This window comes from Betta splendens, chromosome 1 (genome assembly GCF_900634795.4).
Source record: "Betta splendens chromosome 1, fBetSpl5.4, whole genome shotgun sequence".
Taxonomy (NCBI): domain Eukaryota; kingdom Metazoa; phylum Chordata; class Actinopteri; order Anabantiformes; family Osphronemidae; genus Betta; species Betta splendens.
The window spans coordinates 10,355,216-10,372,136 of NC_040881.3; the positions used below are offsets into that span (position 1 = coordinate 10,355,216).

General features: G+C 44.8%; 1 protein-coding gene across 4 annotated transcripts in view; it reads right to left on the bottom strand.

Annotated features, from left to right (window-relative positions):
• Nucleotides 1–3,214: 3,214 nt before the first annotated feature.
• Nucleotides 3,215–16,921, bottom strand: part of pax5 (paired box 5) — a 42,290-nt gene continuing 28,583 nt past the window's right edge. For 3 of the 4 annotated variants that reach the window (XM_029147806.3, XM_029147811.3, XM_029147796.3), the window contains exons 8-11: nt 14,107–14,208; nt 11,888–11,974; nt 10,627–10,713; nt 3,215–9,275 (exon numbers count right to left, since the gene is read on the bottom strand). In XM_029147806.3, coding sequence (XP_029003639.1) covers nt 9,193–9,275; nt 10,627–10,713; nt 11,888–11,974; nt 14,107–14,208 — 359 coding nt within the window. In that variant the 3' untranslated portion in view covers nt 3,215–9,192. The remainder of the gene's footprint in view (nt 9,276–10,626; nt 10,714–11,887; nt 11,975–14,106; nt 14,209–16,921) is intronic. The other variant, XM_055509367.1, reaches the window with a different exon arrangement.

A 16,921-nucleotide genomic window follows, 5' to 3' on the forward strand; every position in this document is an offset into this window, starting at 1 on the left:
AAATGAGGCTGGATCATAGAGATTTATTACATGGCCATGGTATCCTAATTAGCATAAAGACTGGACCGGCCCACTCAAGCAGAGAATTAAAAACCTTAATTGTGCTGTCAGCCTTCCTCTGTCTTTCTCACTGTTGATTCTACTTCATTCGGCTCCCGTTTCTCCTCCCCTCACTCTTCTCGCCCTCCCTCTCATGAAGTAGCCCGCGTCCACACGCTTTAATTGTTGGTGATAAATGGGAAGCGGGATGTTTGTAATTGTCTCAGAGATGTTGGGGGGGGGTAGACGTCAGGAGAAGAGCAGGACGGGCTTGGTTTTCCTAGTTTGAAAGGGGAGTGTGAGGAGATTATTTAGCGCGTGTTCGCCTGGAGGAGGGAAATGAGCTTGGCAGGCGCAGCGGGGAAGCGTTAGTTGGGCTGGATCCCGAGCCAGGCTGCACTAATGTCTGCAAGGTGAAGCCTGATAGAAACAGTAAAGTTTTTAAAATGGGGCGAAAACGGTGATCTCTGAAACCTAACAATCCAATGAGGAGTTGCCGCACTGGACTGAATTAGACTGAATTAGAGAGGCAGAGCCAGTATCAGCAACCGGGTCAGGGGGAACCTTGTTGGGAAAACTAATGAGGTCTAACAGAACAATCAGCGGCAAGAAGGCGCGCGTGGAGCAAGGAGCGCAGGAGTGAAAGGCTCTGGAGGAGGACGGGTTCTGGCGAGGGTCAGTCCTTCTCGTGAGCCTCTGCTGTCAAAGCCTCTCCTGCAGCAGCAGACGAGGTTAAGGCTTCAGAAGCCGGCTGCACCCTCACGGTTGCTCCCTCGCTGACAGCTCCACACACACACACACACACACACACTTAGACAACAGTCCTCCTAACATGCATTGTCTTAAATGCTCCACTTTACCCCAGGCCTTGCAGCTCCTTTTTAACCTAGTCGCCCTCTCTCCTTCCTTCTCTGCCCTCTCTGTTACTTGCTCTCCATTTGCTTCATTGTTTTCCCCTTTCCTATACTTCTCCTCCCTCTTTCCTTCTAATTGGTCTCCGCTAGGTTAGCTTAGACAGGCCTATTCATCATAGCACCATCCTCAGAGACAAACCCTCAGGGAGCGAGGGGGGGGGGGGTGTAGACGGAGTCAGACGGGAGGGCGCGAGGGTCCGCCGCTTGTCAAACTACTCGTCTCCTCTTTTTCCCCTTCTTTTCGCCGTCCCTCGTCTCTCGGCTCAGTTCCTCGGTGTCAGTTTGCGGAGGGAAGGCCGGGTGAGGGGCGTGAGGAAGAGGAGGAGGAGGAGGAGGAGGGGGCAAATGTAGACACATTAGTTAGGCTATTAGTTCAACAAGCTGCTTCCATGCCTGTCAGCGGTTGGCGCGTCTTGACATTTGTTATACGTGGAATCTGTGCGAGAGGGAGGCGGTGAGTGACGGCCGAGGAGGCAGAACCTCACGCGGCGTGTCCCGTCATTTCTGGGCTCTGGTCCTAGTGAGTGGAACGCAGCGGCGTACAAATCAGGCCCATCACGGCTGTCGCAGTGTAACACGTGTGTGTGTGTGTGTGTGTGTGTGTGTGTGTGTGTGAGAGAGAACATGAATCCTGCTGTAAAGGGCAATGGGAAGCGTTTAAAGGCTCGTCCAAATGTCTGCGGTGATAAGGTCAAAGCGAGTTTCACTTCATCTGATGAGCCTTCAGTCCAGCAGGGGTCCGGCCAAAACACTGGCTCAAACCTCGTATTCCTGCAGACTGGGCTGGACCAACCTACCTGTTACACATTGCTTTATTTGATGCACCTCGCATGCAATTCCAGGGCAGAAACTGTACATAATGGGAACAAGCGCGGACGCTGCAGCGCTCATGAATATGCATCGCGCGTGTTAATCCTCAGCTTCTGTATGTTTTGTCAGTTTTCTCCTTCCTTCTCCTGCTCTCTCACTCCTAACATCTCCTCAGCATCTCCTTTTCTCACCCCCCCACCCCCCTCCCTCTCTCTCTCTCTCTCTCTCCCCTACACCAGCCCCTCACTAATCAACTCAGGCCCAATTAGGCTCCGTTGGCCCAGCACCTCCTCCCTACAGGGGCTCCGGAGGTCCAAAAAATACCGATGCTGACTGACGTTAATTTGCATGACTCCTTGGCCTCCATAAGTACCACTGTTGTCTGTCTTGTGCTTTAGCATAGGAAGCCAGAGGAGGGAAGGAGGAGGAGACACTGAGCATGTCAGTATGTAGTCATGTTATGTAATGTGCAGCCATAGCAGGAGAGTAAAGGGGGCAGACGGTGTCACGCTGCCTTAGTTCCAACTAACTAAGCACTGTCACGCCTTTGTTTTGGAGGGGACGTCGACCTGACAGATCAAACATCTGCTCTGCCTGCGTCACACAAAGAGATGCTTACTTAGGTGGTTTTCTAGGTTTTGCTGCTTTGAACTCGCGGTTTATTTAAGCTAAACTCTGCATTTGGCCTTTCTAGTTACAGTAGGATGTAAAACTAAATCAGTATAAATCTGTATTCATGTTGTATCTGAATTCTGTTGTCTCCATTTTCCTTCATGTCACTGGACGTTAACCTGAAACTTACTACTACCTGTGTTTTGCTTGATCCAGTGGTTTTACAACTTATTCTCACGTTAGGACTCACGTTAATTCAGCCACAACCTCCAGTAGTAATTGTGACCTTCACTTAACCGTTCATCCTTTATGACGTGATGCCTCCACAGTGATTTCGCTGCCTTTAGTTGGCAGGAAGGCGCTCGGTGCTGTCCTGGGCAGACGCCCAAGCTGTGGACGGCCCAGCGCACGTGTCAAGCTGGGTGTGTGCTGTTTTCTGTGCGTGTGGCGTGTTGTTGCCATGTCGCGGCTTGTGTCCTATTATCACCCCTCTCCACACCTCCTCCCCTTTGCTGACACACTCACACACACACACACACACACACACACACACACACACACACACACACACATCAGATCTCTGCCCCCGTGGACTCGGCCAGCAGCCAAAAGCGCAGCACTGGGACACTCCATTTTAGTGGGATTGTTGGGGTGAAACAAGGGTTTAACACTGCCCCCTCCTTGGCCTCAGTTAGACAACCTGAGATGGAACCTGTCTCTCAAGATGGGAGCAGCTCTGTGGGGTCACTAATCCAGCTCTGGAAGCCTCTGACTGTCCAGTTTGGCCACGTGACAATATACATAAGGAGTAAATATGCAGCTAAACACACACAGAATCATTAACTTCCAAAAATTATTTTTATTCTGAAGGACCAATAAAATTATGGCAAATATTTACAAATAATTACTTCTTAGCTTCACATTACAGGTACATAAATGGAATAATTCACCAACACCAGTCACTCAGGTGGACGATGGACAGGTACACAGACTGAATATAAAGAGATGCATCAAGCAAACCGCAAATTTTATATTTCACAGTCGACTCAGGAAATAAAATAGCAATAATAATAACAATATTTTGAAAAAAAACAAGCATAATATTACATCCACCGTTAAATTCCAGTTTTCTGAACAAAATTCTTCACAATTCAGAAACCAAAAAATCTAAAAGGTAAAGGAGAGAAATCAAAGAATATGATATCTTTGGCAAATTTGCACTGCAGTAAAATACATTCAAATATTAAGACAACACACAACACACAAAGAGAAAAACACCAAGTTTTTGTTTGCAACTACTAGAAAATTGAATAAAAAACATACACATTTTCTTAAAGAAGCATATCTTTTACTTTTTTTTAAATCCTCCCCTCCAGAATATTTGAAGGCATTTCTTATCTCCATTTTGTGTTTGTGTCTGTAAGTCTTTTCTGCTATTTTATACGTTTTTTTTGTACAAGAATCTCTCATTTAAAACAGGCATCACAGGCTTTGGTGAATGTTACAGATATGTTTTCTTTTTGTCGCATTCAATTTTGGAAACAAAATCCTTAACCTAATCTTGTCTCTGTATGTATATCTGCATTTTGATGTATTTTTTACTGTCTTTTGTTTGCTTTTTTTCCATAACCAAAACATGACAGATATAAATATCTCTTTAACATCCCAGATAGGAAGCCATGAACACAAAATAAACTTCAGATTGTTACACGAAAGGCCACAGTAAGGTGAAAACTCACGTTGACTTTTTTTTCTTTTATTAACGTCTGCTTAAAAACACACAGTTGTTCTTGTAGGCTGAGTCCTGTGTATTTCCCCTCTTCCACAGTTGAATAATATTAAGATGTACAGAACATTGTATCACTTCAGAATAAGATCTGTCCAGAGCCTAGTTATACCAGCAAGCATGAAACAGATTGTGCCACTAATTGCTGTCAAGATGTGATACTGAAATCCCCTCAGGTTTCATGAAGGCAGTAGCCATCTTGATAGATTCATATTGAGATACAGTGGGGTGGTGTAAGCCGGGTGAGAAATCGAAATAAGAAAAATACTAATTTGCATTTATTGAAGTTTCTCGCGTGACTTGGATCTACTGTAGGAGAAGAATTCATATGTGATTGTATTTTTATGGACAGTAAACTGAAGCACGGCTGGCCATAAAACGCCATTTATCCAAAACTAGTGTTTCGTTGTGTTTTAAAGCTACGTGAAGACCGAATATAAGATGTGATCTCGCAGAATATTTTTGGGCAAATAAAGATATCAGCAGCAATATTGCCACTGAAGTGACCTCACTTTGGCACAAAACATCCCGCTTCATTCCTATGCAGAATTTCTCACAGAACAGTGAGCATCACGTCCGAATTGTCAGAATGAAAAGTAAGAAAGGAGAGGAAATACGCATTAATAGGCGGTGTGAAGAAAGAGGGAGGACTTTTTGAGGAAGGTCACGGGCCTGAAATCAACGCAATAGTTTTAATATTCCTAATCCTGGTGGTGTGCCAGTGCTACCGGAAAGGAGAGAAAAGGAAAGACAAGTGAATGAGATATGATGAGATTAGGGCTCTGGGAGGGGGAGAAAAAAGATGGGATGAGCTTCTGATGGCACAGCAGGTTTGGCCTCCCTTGGGGGAACATAGGGGCACAAGAGGAGGGGCGATCACCACCCTGCAAAGGACAAAGGGAGGGAGAGAGCGTACTTATATTTGTGTGTGTTTGGCCTCTACTGTGCTTCGTGGCAGTCCCTCCTCACGGCTGCCAATCAGAAGAGCTGTGAGCCAATCGGCACTGATTCCTTTATGTCTTAGGCCGAAGCAACGGCAAGGCAAGATGTGCCACTATGAGATACATGGTTGACAAATGGGCCCATTCATGTACTGTATCAATGGATTCTTTGCTACACTGAAGACTGAGTGATGAGTTTGGCCTGTTTGACTGAAGCTTTTGAAGCTACTGTACCTCTTCCAGATAAAGACAAGAGTGGAATTAATTACACCAGATACTCTCGTTCATTGAAAAACCAAAACGCGTGTGTGTGTGTGTGTGTGTGTGTGTGTGTGTGTGTGTGTGTGTGTGTGTGTGTGTGTGTGTTGTCTACTTGGCTTATATGTATATACTGTGCATGACTAGGTCTTATTTAGCCTTAGTCCATGACCTTAGCATGCACTAATTTGCTACATGTCTCCTGGAAGCCAGTTCAGTGATTGAAGTCAGTGACTGTGATTGCAACAATTTTGTGAAGCATGAATGTTGAAAATACAAACTATGAAGTATAAGCAGATGACAGGAAATCTCCTTACAAGACAGGAAGCTGTAAAGTAGCAAAATGGATGTACAGCTGTGCGACTCTGTATTTAGGCACAGTGGTGCTTCAAGTTGATCTGGCGATGTAATCCTCTGGGGACCATGAATCAAAATCCAACCAATAGTAAAATAGGCGATTGCAGGTAAAGTACTGCAGCACTAGTGATTAACCAGTGGCAATACTGAACCTCTCTACTGATTAAGGAAGGAGCCTTGAGCAATCTTTACATGAATTTATGTCTTTTAAGATTTTATTAATTTCATGAAACAACTATCCTTGAATTATTGTGCTGGCTTTTGCTACTGTACAGCTGCTTATTGTCATTTATGTCCAGTGCTGTTGATCACAGAGCCTACGCTTGCTTCACGTTATGAATCTCTCAACCATGTGATGCGTGAGATGCAGGAGGTGTGTATTGTGCTAAATCGGGGCTTGGTCCTGCTCACAGCTGCAATATTATTATTGATAGACTATTGAAATCATGAGCTGATGATATAGAAAATGCCGTCCATTGCCTATTTGTGTGAGGTTCAACGTAATCTGTAGCTCTGTGAGTTTTCACTGGGCAGATGGGAAAAGGACTCTTTAAGGGAATTGAAGGGACACAGAATCTTGTTTTAGTGACTTGTGGTCAGCCAGGGGGTGTTGACATATAAAACTAAAGGCACTGTCCTTGTATTTAGCTGGTGTGGTTCAGGTTCAATAATGCCTCGCAAAGATCGAGTGAGAAAGACAGAAATCAGGAGCAGCCCCTGTTGTGGTGCATGACGGCAGCACAGCGGGTGCAGCTGCTGTAGGAATCTTATTTAGAGTTGTTTACGCACAACTTTCAAGGTCTACAGATGCAAAAGGATCCACTCTAACGCTATTTCAACGACAAAAGCAACAGATCAGATTGACTGGCCAACTAACAGCCTTGTTCAGTGTTTATAGGTATATGTTTATATAGCTATATTTTATGTCTTCAATCTGTTAGCTAGTAAAACTACACAGTAGCAATAAGCGCTACAATTAGCCACACGTACCCAAATCAAACAAAACATCCTGTATGTAAACACTCGCAGACGATGGCTAACACCAGACACTCTTCATCTTTTTATTGTAAAGAAAACATCATCACTAAGCTCTAAATTCAAATGTGAATAATTAAAATTGCTACTGACATTGCGACTTCTCTTCTCTTTTACCAATTACTGTACAAATCTTGTATGGACAGGAGTGAAACAGGAAGCTATGTATACAATTAGGAAGATATTGCCCTTTCACGTGATCAGCAGTGACATTTGGGCAAGCGGGATGAGAAACTGATTTCAGATCAGCGTCCAAGGGCAAATCTGTCCTACTCTGTCTGTACATTGAGTGGGTAAGGCCTCGACCCTGGTGTCATGCATTGTCACAGCGCAGAACTGATGTAGGAGACAAACAAAGGAAAAAACTAAACAGTTTGACTGGTTTCATCACAAAAGCAGTGCTTTTATAGGTACAATTTCAGAATGTCAAACAGCACAAGGACAAGCACTCAAGAAGGGGAGCAGAACAATAAAAAGTACTTTATGGCTCCAAAAGAACCACAAAAGTAAAATGGCGCCTTTGAATGATGATTGAGTCTTTGTGCTTTTGTAGTTAGTCAGCCGATCCACTAGGGGGGGCCATCTTTGGGGAGTTAAAAGAGAGAAATCGAAAGAGAGCGAGAAAGAGAGAGAGAGAGAGAGAGAGAGAGAGAGAGAGAGAGCGACAGGGTGCCACTGCTTGCCGGCTCTTCTGAATATTCAGGAAGCAGATTTAAATGGCGACTTGATAAACGGCACCTGTGTCAACTGATACCAGGCAACAAGCTATAGACAAGGAAATCAGATCACATTTATAAACAAAGACTTCTTTTTCATATCAAAGGTTTTTAAGATTTCATATTTCACTGCGTCATCATCATCATCATCATCATTATCATCACTATTCTAGCACAACAGCGTGACACATATAAATCATTACAGGCCTTCACTCTCACCATGGAGTGCAGCGCAGAAAAGCTTCTTAATATATTACTCTGTGTCCTCAATTATAAATAGCTCTTGATCATGACTAAATCTCATCTGGGGAGGTTGGATAGCACCTTCATGGACAGTAACGCTCCCTGGGTCGTTGGCTTTTGGTTTTGATGTGAACACCTCTCATTCTACAGTGGCGTGGTCAGATTTTAGGCTGTGCTTCGTGGAAAGACCTGTCTTTTTGAATGTGGGTGGAAATGTCAGGATGCTGCTTTCCCACTGTTTGCTAAACCCCTTCCCCCCAACAATGATCATCGAGTCATAGCCTAGTAACCACTGCAGGCCAGTCAAGCTTTGGAGTTCCCCACACGGTGACGTGAAGTGCAAGAGAGTGTGGAGAGTGCAGTCTTCTGGAAAAATGAGCTAACGTGAGCTGTTAATGTTTTGTAGATAATTAGTCTACAGCTTGTAAACTATACAATAATAATTACCCAGGTTTAAAGTTCTTTGTGGCGCCAAATAGCATTTGTAGCTTTTTCGTGTCTTGCAACTTTGCAGATAACACTTTTGCTTTGTAACATTAAAAGTGAACTGACAATATTATCAAATGACCACAAAAAGCAACTTAAGCTAGCGCTAGGTGCTCTGATGTTCTTTGATAGGTTTGAAGGGAGAGGCTAGAAAAACCTGTATGTACAAATGTCTCTGCAACTGGCAGTGCTATTTAATAGTTTCAATTATAGGCCGAGGCAAAAAAGATTCCCCTAAAATGGGTTAATCCTTGACCGTTATCAATGTTAACTGCATGGATATGTGAGAGTAGAAAGCTTGACAGGCATTGGAACAGGAGGCAGTGGTTAGTAAACCTAAATACTCCCATCACAAGAAGGTATCCCATTCATGAAGCATTGTGATCCCAGGGGAAAGAGCCTCGAACATACGACATATTGATGATATTATGGGTGATTTTGGTCATTCAAAGTTATGAGAATCGGATTGTCTTTACTTGACCGTAGCATGGCATAGAAAATTGATTGATTAGTGTCAGGTCATAAAAAGACTTTTTGAAAAAGCGATTTTGCTCTAATCAGCACAAATAATTTATTTAAAAATAGCCCCAATGTAAAAACATTTTACCCAGAAGATCACAATACAGACAGTTCCAGTCCCTGCTGCGCACATAGTCCACTAACGTCCTGGATTTGTACATAATTGGTCAAAAACAAGATCGGGATGCCAAGACTCGATACATTATGGGAGGGTCCAAATTGACTTGCTTAGGGAATCTTCTGACCAGTGTGGGTTGACCCCCTCCGTCTGCAGTCATCACCGTAATGTAATACACATAACATTTGTCTGCTGCAGGCCAGCAGTGTGTTTGTCGGTGTGTCAATCAAAGAAAATTCACTGACGTCACTCGTCCGAGATCTTCTCATTGTAGTCTGCGTGCAGGCAGGCTTGTACTGAGCAGTGCTGATGCTATCCGTCCCTCCCTCCTCGTCCTCGTCTCTGCTGTTAGAGGGGGTCAGTGGCGGTCGTAGGCGGAGGCTGTTGCCGTGGCAGCAGGACCCGCCCCCCGCGATGTCGCACTGTAGTAGTACGGCGACCCTGGGAAAAAAACACAGGTATTAGAATTGATAAACGTGATACAGGTTTAGGCTGTTGTAACTTATTATAACTTTGTTGGCTTTGTTTCATGGTGTGAGGGTGGTGGTGACAGCTGCCCAGTCTAAAACTGCTCCACAGGGTTAATGATAATTCAGAGTTGCTCAGTTCATCCATTGCTCCTTCAAAGATGTGGATTATATATTTAAACCTCTATTTCTTATTACTTGTTTGATTATCTTGCGCTTATGTTCATCGTTCTTTTCCAATTAGACTGGAGCCGTTTCGTCACATTCACAGATCCCAGCAATTAACTCGGCCAGTGCAATTTTTTATTACAGATAGGAACGATGGTTGAAATGACAAAAATAGGACCCAAGTTGTAATGAGTCAGAATTATGCCGTAACTACAAAGCGTTGCTGAGATGCAGTGTAAAAGTGGAATGAGCAGCTTTAATTTTCTTTCGAGATTATATTTTACTGTGAATGTGAGCAATGAAAGGCTGGGATGAGATGACATGAGCTGATGAATTAATGACAAAAAAGAAAGATTCTCTCTCTCATACTGCATGTAAAACCAATAAAGCGATCTGTGTCCACCTCATTTCCAGTGGTTCCCCCTTCACTCACTCTCCCCCTCACACACACACACACACAGACACACACACACACACACACACACACACACACACACACACACACACACACACACACACACACACACACACACACACACACACACACACTGTTCACATCTTAGTGAAAGTCTAAGCTGACTCACTCAGTACAGATCTACTACTACTGATCCCTTGAGTCTATTCTCTCCTTGGGGAGGGGGTCAATTCAATACTGTAACCCCCCCCCCCCCCACACACACACACACACCTGTCTCTGTCACTCCCATCAATCACCCCTAGCTGTGTGTTGACAGCCTGTGTCTGTCCACCTTCCAGGTAATCTCATGGGGCTCTTTGGGGAAGTGAGGCATTAAGCCGGCCTGACAAACTATTTAGTCTTACTCAGGACTTTAGACGCCCTCTCTCCCTTTGTGCCTTTTTATTTAACTCCCTTTTCTTTCTTTTGTCACCTCTCAGCCTTCCTCTCCGTCTTTTCTTTGTACCAACCTCTCTCTATTCCCTTGCCATCAATCTTCAACCTTTCAGTGTCTCCTAATGTGCATCTTGTCCTCATATTATGAAGCCACTCATCCGTTATAATACTAAAGTCCCTTATAGTGTCGCGTCTTTTGCTCGGCCGTCATCTTCCCTCAGGCTCTTGAACCACTGCACACTTCTGATCTTCCGATACTCCTTTAATTTGATTTCTCTCTCTCCTTCTCACTTTCACCACCTACCTTGCATCTGTCCTGCCTGGCTGGTGAAGAGACTGGAGGAGCAGCCGATTTCCGTCCCCAGGAGAGACCCATAATCCTGCTGAAACACTGGGGATAGAGGGGTGGGGGGGAAAGGAGAGGTGAGGAAAGGGAAGGAAGGGGGGGGGGGCTCCACTACAGGTCAGTAAAACACTGACCTCTCTCACCTACTGACCTTTCACACTGTCCCCCCTTGACCGTTTGACCTTCAAACATGACCCTGAAATGCCTCCTTAGACAATGACTTTGACGCTGATTGGTTTTAATCTGGGGTTAATGTTTCCTCTTGGATTTGACAAGCGTGTGAAGACAATGTTTCCAACTTTAGGTTTAAAAAAGTTTTTTATTGGGTTTCAATTATATAATTCTATAGTTTTAAGTTAACACAGTAAAACCTTCTAAAGTGGTGCCTTTTGGCTCAATGATTGAAGTATCTGGAAGATTTGTTTTTTCAGATTTCAATATATATAATTGATAGCCAGCAATGTGTAAAAATGACACACACACAAACAGAATTCCAATCACGTTGCAGTGAGCGGGAACAAACCCAAAGGCTCTAACCTGCTGTTGCACGTTGGATGAGGTTTGTGGCAGCAATTGTCTGAAAGTGTCTCATTTCAAATTTGCTGTTTTGTGTTTAGGGTATTTTTTAAATTTAATTCAGATTTGCTTCAGTTATGATCCAAGTCAAGCAGAAGTAAGTTGATCAGGGGTTACACTTTAAGCCCTACCATCAAGAAAGAAAGACAACAAATGTTTGCACATTTCCACAATGACTGTAATTGTAAGTCGGGCCACCACTCAACATGAGGACTAACATGAGATTGATTCAATGAAAATGAAAAATAATCTTCCACAGCAACTAAATCGAATCCTATAAATCTAAAAATGCCAAACGGATGAGACACAGATAAAAGCCTCCTAATCTCTTCCTCCCTCACACTGTCTCCCCAGCACTGACACAGTTTTCTTCTAATCCATTCACACCTCAAATTGCCAGTCATTTAAAAAACGTCCACAGAACCATTAGTACGTCTGTGATGTATTGTACTGTACGCTACAATGCAGAATGAAATGTAATGCAATCATAAAAAATGAACAGTGGAGCATGAGAGATACAGCGTATTACCACAGAGTATTAGAAACCCTGGCACTGGGGTGGGATGTAAAATGGAATGAAATTCATTGACGCAATTATTGATCCATTTCTGGTGAGCAGAACAGAGATAGGGGCTTCACCTACCTAATAAACTGGGGTTGGGAAATCTCCATGACTCATTGTATGTGGAATACTGAGGATGGGAATATGGACTTCCAGAGAAATCTCCACCTAAAAGGAAAAAGAAATCAAGATTGAGATTTAAAAAATCAGAATCTAAAAACATTTTAGGCATGTTTATATAAAAGGCTCTTCTCTTATGTCGTCCTACAGTAACTGTGATCAAATGGAACCAGCACAAATGAAAGACACACACGTGGACTGGTGCGCTGAGGGTTTGGAGGCATATTCCTTGCTGGGGCTTTCAGGGTGATGAGAGACAGAGAGAATAATTAAATGACAGCGGAGGGTAAATGTGGCGACTTTTAACGTCTGGTTTCAAACAGAGGACTACCAGCATTACCGAGCAACAGCGAGCAGCTGCTGCTGCGGTTTAGCTGAGCAGGACTGGACTGAAGAGCTGAGCGAGGCTGGAGCCGTCCTGCCATGCAGCGGATGATAGCTTAGCTTTTCTCCCTCATTTACTACTTACTGTCTGGGGTGTACACTCCTCCGCGCCTTCCTACCACTCCTTGCTTCGCCTCTTTCTTTTTATTTTTCCCTCTCGTCCTCCTGCCTGCTACTCACCCTTCACATCAAAACAACATTCTTCCTCTTTTGCTCTTTCTTTCTCTCCTCCTGAACCCTCACTCCTCCCGGGGGATCCCTCTCCCATAGCTGACAGTCACAGACCCTCATGCCCCCTCCCTCCAACCTCCCCCGACCCGTTCCTCCTCTCTCCCTCTCGTTCTGTCGGTTCTGCCTCACTGCTCTCCTACACCCCCTCTGAGTGTCAGCCCCCCTGCTGCAGAAAGAAAGACAGAGAGACAGAGAGGAGGAGAACAGCAGAAGAGAGTTGCTTGCTTAATGAAGGTATGATATTAGACAGAGCGGACAAAAAGGAGGATAATTTGCCTCAGAAGTGCTGAGATAAAACATGGCAAAGCCAGAGAAGCGAAGTTGAGAGATTATCTCCGCTCATTCTAGTCAGCTCGTGGACTCAGCTGGCTTCAAACACTCACTGAGAAGAATGTAAATGTCGAGACTGTTTATGTGCGGGTTTGGGGGCACAACCAAGTTTCCAGCGCGTGTATGTGTGTGAGTGTGTGTGCCCGTGCTTGTGTATGTGCTGCTGCGTCTGTCAGGTGGGGTCGGGATGCGGTCTCCATGGCATCTCTGGGTGCGAACATCCTCCCCTTGTCATTGCCGTGGTGACGGCAACGTGTCAGGTTGTTTAGGAGACAAAGGGGGTTGGGGGGGTGGAAGGAAGGGAGAGCAGGATTGTGGGTCTCCCTTGTGTGGCTCAGTGTCAAGGTCGCACACGCACACACACACACACACACACACACACATACACACACACACACACACACACACACACACACGCACTGTCAAAAACAAACACACAAACAATAGCATTCCGGCACATGCATACACAAACCGACACACACAAATATGCTGTCAAACCTGAGGACAGGGTGAGCGCGGGGGGACAGGGCGACAGGGTTACCCATCTTAAGACCTGCTGTTCCTACATGTCCGCTGAGAGCGTGTGTGTGTGCGTTTCTCTGTGTGTGTCAGCTCACAAACTGAATGACTGGGGACGGCGAGACACGGGAAACTTGCAAGCAACACTGTTGTTGACTTTGCTTCGCCGTTTGTAGTGCCAGGCGCTTTGGTGTCTGTTCCTGAAATTCTCTGCAGTACCGCTCGCACTGGCGAGACCGGGCGAGGAAAGAGTAGAAAGGGAGGGAGAGAGAACAGGAATGGCGTCCAGGATTGAAACACAAAAGCGGCATGGAAGGCGGAGTGGAAGAGAATGAATGAATTAGTCGTGGGTCACTGGTGATTCTCATTAAAAACAAATTACTAATGTTGAGGAGGGACAGCTGTGCTGCTGTGGCTGGTTTCTAATGATACACACACACACACACACACACACACACACACACACACACACACACACACACAGAGGCAAGTAACACTTGCACACATAAATACAGCTGTACACAAACACACACACGCACACACACTCCACCCCCTGGGAACACTGTCAGCCATAGGCAGTCAAGAAGGAGGATGTAGCAAAGCTAAGTGCACCCCTGAAGACGCTCACACACACGCGACACGCACACGCGTCCACTGGGGGATTCACGCAGATCAGTAAGTACAGTCAGAGTTATCAGCGTGTGGTGGGTACTCACCAGGTACCATGCCGGTGAGGGAAGGGGTGGAGTAGCTGCCCTGTCCAGTGGGTGGGACGTGAGGAGGATATCCTGGCAGAGTGGTGCTGGCCAGGTCTCGACCTGTAAACACACACACACACACACACACACACACACACACACACACACACACACACACACACACACACACACACACACACACCTTTACAGTTAGCAGAACACATCATTATAACTATCTTCATCGTCACATTTAAACCTTTAAAACCTTTAAAAGTCTGTAGCACATGACGCCATGTTAAATACAATCTTTACTGTAAGATATAATAAACTAGATTAGGTTTTGAAATGTGTTTGTGTTTATATTAATTTATATGTTTAAAAAAATGCTGATTGTGCCATCAACCAGTCCCAGTCCAATTAAAAGATAAGACCTGCAATATTCTATATTGTTCTTGTTGCAAAAAAAAAATCCCATCAAATCCCATAAACCTCGCTCCAAAGCTCACTTTGCTTCCCTCCTCCTCAAACTCCTCCACCTTTGGATTGACTGGGCACACCTGAGCCAGGCAATAATCAGTGGGTGGGGCGACCATAGTGACAAAAGACAAGCAAGGCAGCGGCCTTGAGGACGGACTAGGTTCAGGAACCTCTGGACCAAAGGTGAACGTCCTCCTCTTTTCAGCTGTAAGTGTTGGAACATCATTGTCTTTTATACATAACACGTCTGCATTGTTCTGACCCAAGCCCTGCTGCTCCAACACCTGGGTGGACTGCAGCTGTTTATTATGGTTTAGTGGTGATTTGCTAATGTTAGAGCATCATTGTCAGCGCCCATTCAGGACGACGCTCTCTCTTTTGTTTCCTTGCGTTCCGTTCGCTGGCATCTATTAATTTACCAACTCCCTCTTCCCCCGTTACCACCACCTCCTCCTCCCTCCTTCCTCCGCCTGTCACCGCGTTGATAGGATATATAACTGCATTAGACTACATGACAGTGTGTCGGCCCAAATCATTTCTCTGTGTTTGCAAGCAGCAGACAGTGGGAGCACGTGAAATGGGAGCCCTCCATTCATCATCATCATCATGTGAACACACAGACACACACACATGCGCGCACACACACACACACACACACACACACCCTCTTCCTTCCTCCCTGCACACACACATTTATCATCATCATAAACAGCTCAGATGCTAACGCCATCAATCCCGTTCACTTCCCCTCCACTTAACCACCGCTAACTAACTGAGAGGAGGAGGGAAGGGGAAGAGAAAAAACATAAACGACAGGGAGAAAGAAGGGAAAAACGGAGTAAATATATGAAAACAAAGAAGAAAAAGAGAGAGGAGGACAGCAACAGCAGTGGGAGAGGCGAAAGTAAAACCATAATGTAAAATGTTTAATTATTAGCATTTTAATATATCAATTCAAGTACAGGTTCCATTTTAACTTTGTAATCAGTCCAGCTAAATGTGACTGCTTTGCATGTGCTGACTAGTTTATTCATCTAAGCATATTTATTTACATGTAGCTGTATTTGTAGCATATTACTGTACTACTTATACAACATATATAATTAAAAAAACTCAATTTGTTCTCAATAACTAGTTAAGTACTTGAATATTGTTAATTTCCATGAGAGGAGAGCAGAACTACAGCAATGGGTGAAGCTAATACATCATTTAGTATTAGCTCGTTTAAGATGTATCATTACCAACTAGTACGTAAGTATGAAATACACAAATAAGTACAGCAGAAATATCATTGTTTTTTAGTTATGAGAAAACTTAAAATAGTGTCAGCATCATTAGTTGGAAAGTTACAGCACCACTAAAGTCAAAGGGAAACATCCTCTGGGGACCATGACCTTCCTTTATTGAAGTTCACACCAAAGTGATGAAACATGACAGAATCATATCAAAATGCCTGTTTATGTCATGTATAACCAGTTTACTTGTATTTGTTTTTATATATGGTCAGCTGATGCTCCAGCATCTCATATTTGTGTCCCGCCTCCCTCCCTCCCTCCCTCTCGCCCTCAGACTCCTTCCCTGCAGCCTCCTCTGTCCCTCTCCACCTCCTCTCTCCTGTCTCGGTGTAGTAAAGTTTTTCTCGGTGTTTGACGCGACAGCGAGGCATTAGTGCAGACGGGCTACTCATCCGCTCAGGGTCAGTGCACAGAGCAAGGAGGAGAGGGAGGAGAAGGTGTAAGAGGGGAGAGATGGACTCTCTAAGAGGGGGCAGACAGGGCCAGATCCTCTGCGGTGTGTCTTTGTGTGTGTATGTGTGTTTTTGTATTGGTGCATATGTATGCCAGCTGTGTTGACGTGTCTGTTCTCCACAGCTTTGCCGTAGAGGTCAACGCACAAGTACAAGTCTCCTCCGTGCTCACTCGCGGCTACAGATGAACACAGATCCTCTGCCTCTGTCTCCCTCACTGTCTCCCCCGATCCGGCTTTGAATATCAAATGGCCATGATGTCAAACCTGGAGGGACGCGGGTCTACACGGTGGCCCTTTATGTGGTTGCACTCGAGTAGACTGAGCCAAAGTCAGGGGGAAACCAGCATGCCCTACAGATCTGACGGGGCCTCGGAGAAGTAGATTGAGTGTGTAAATGTTTCTCCTCAGCAAGTGTCCGGAGTATCAACACTTGGAGGATGCAATAAGACTGCGTCAAACACATGGACGGCTGATCCCCTAGAGGGAGCTCTATTCTGACGGAAAAGACAGGCAAGAGAATGCATGCATAATATTCAGGAGGTGTGTGTGCGTGTGTGTGTGTGTGTGTGCACGTGTGTGAATATGAATGTGTGTGTTTGCATGCATA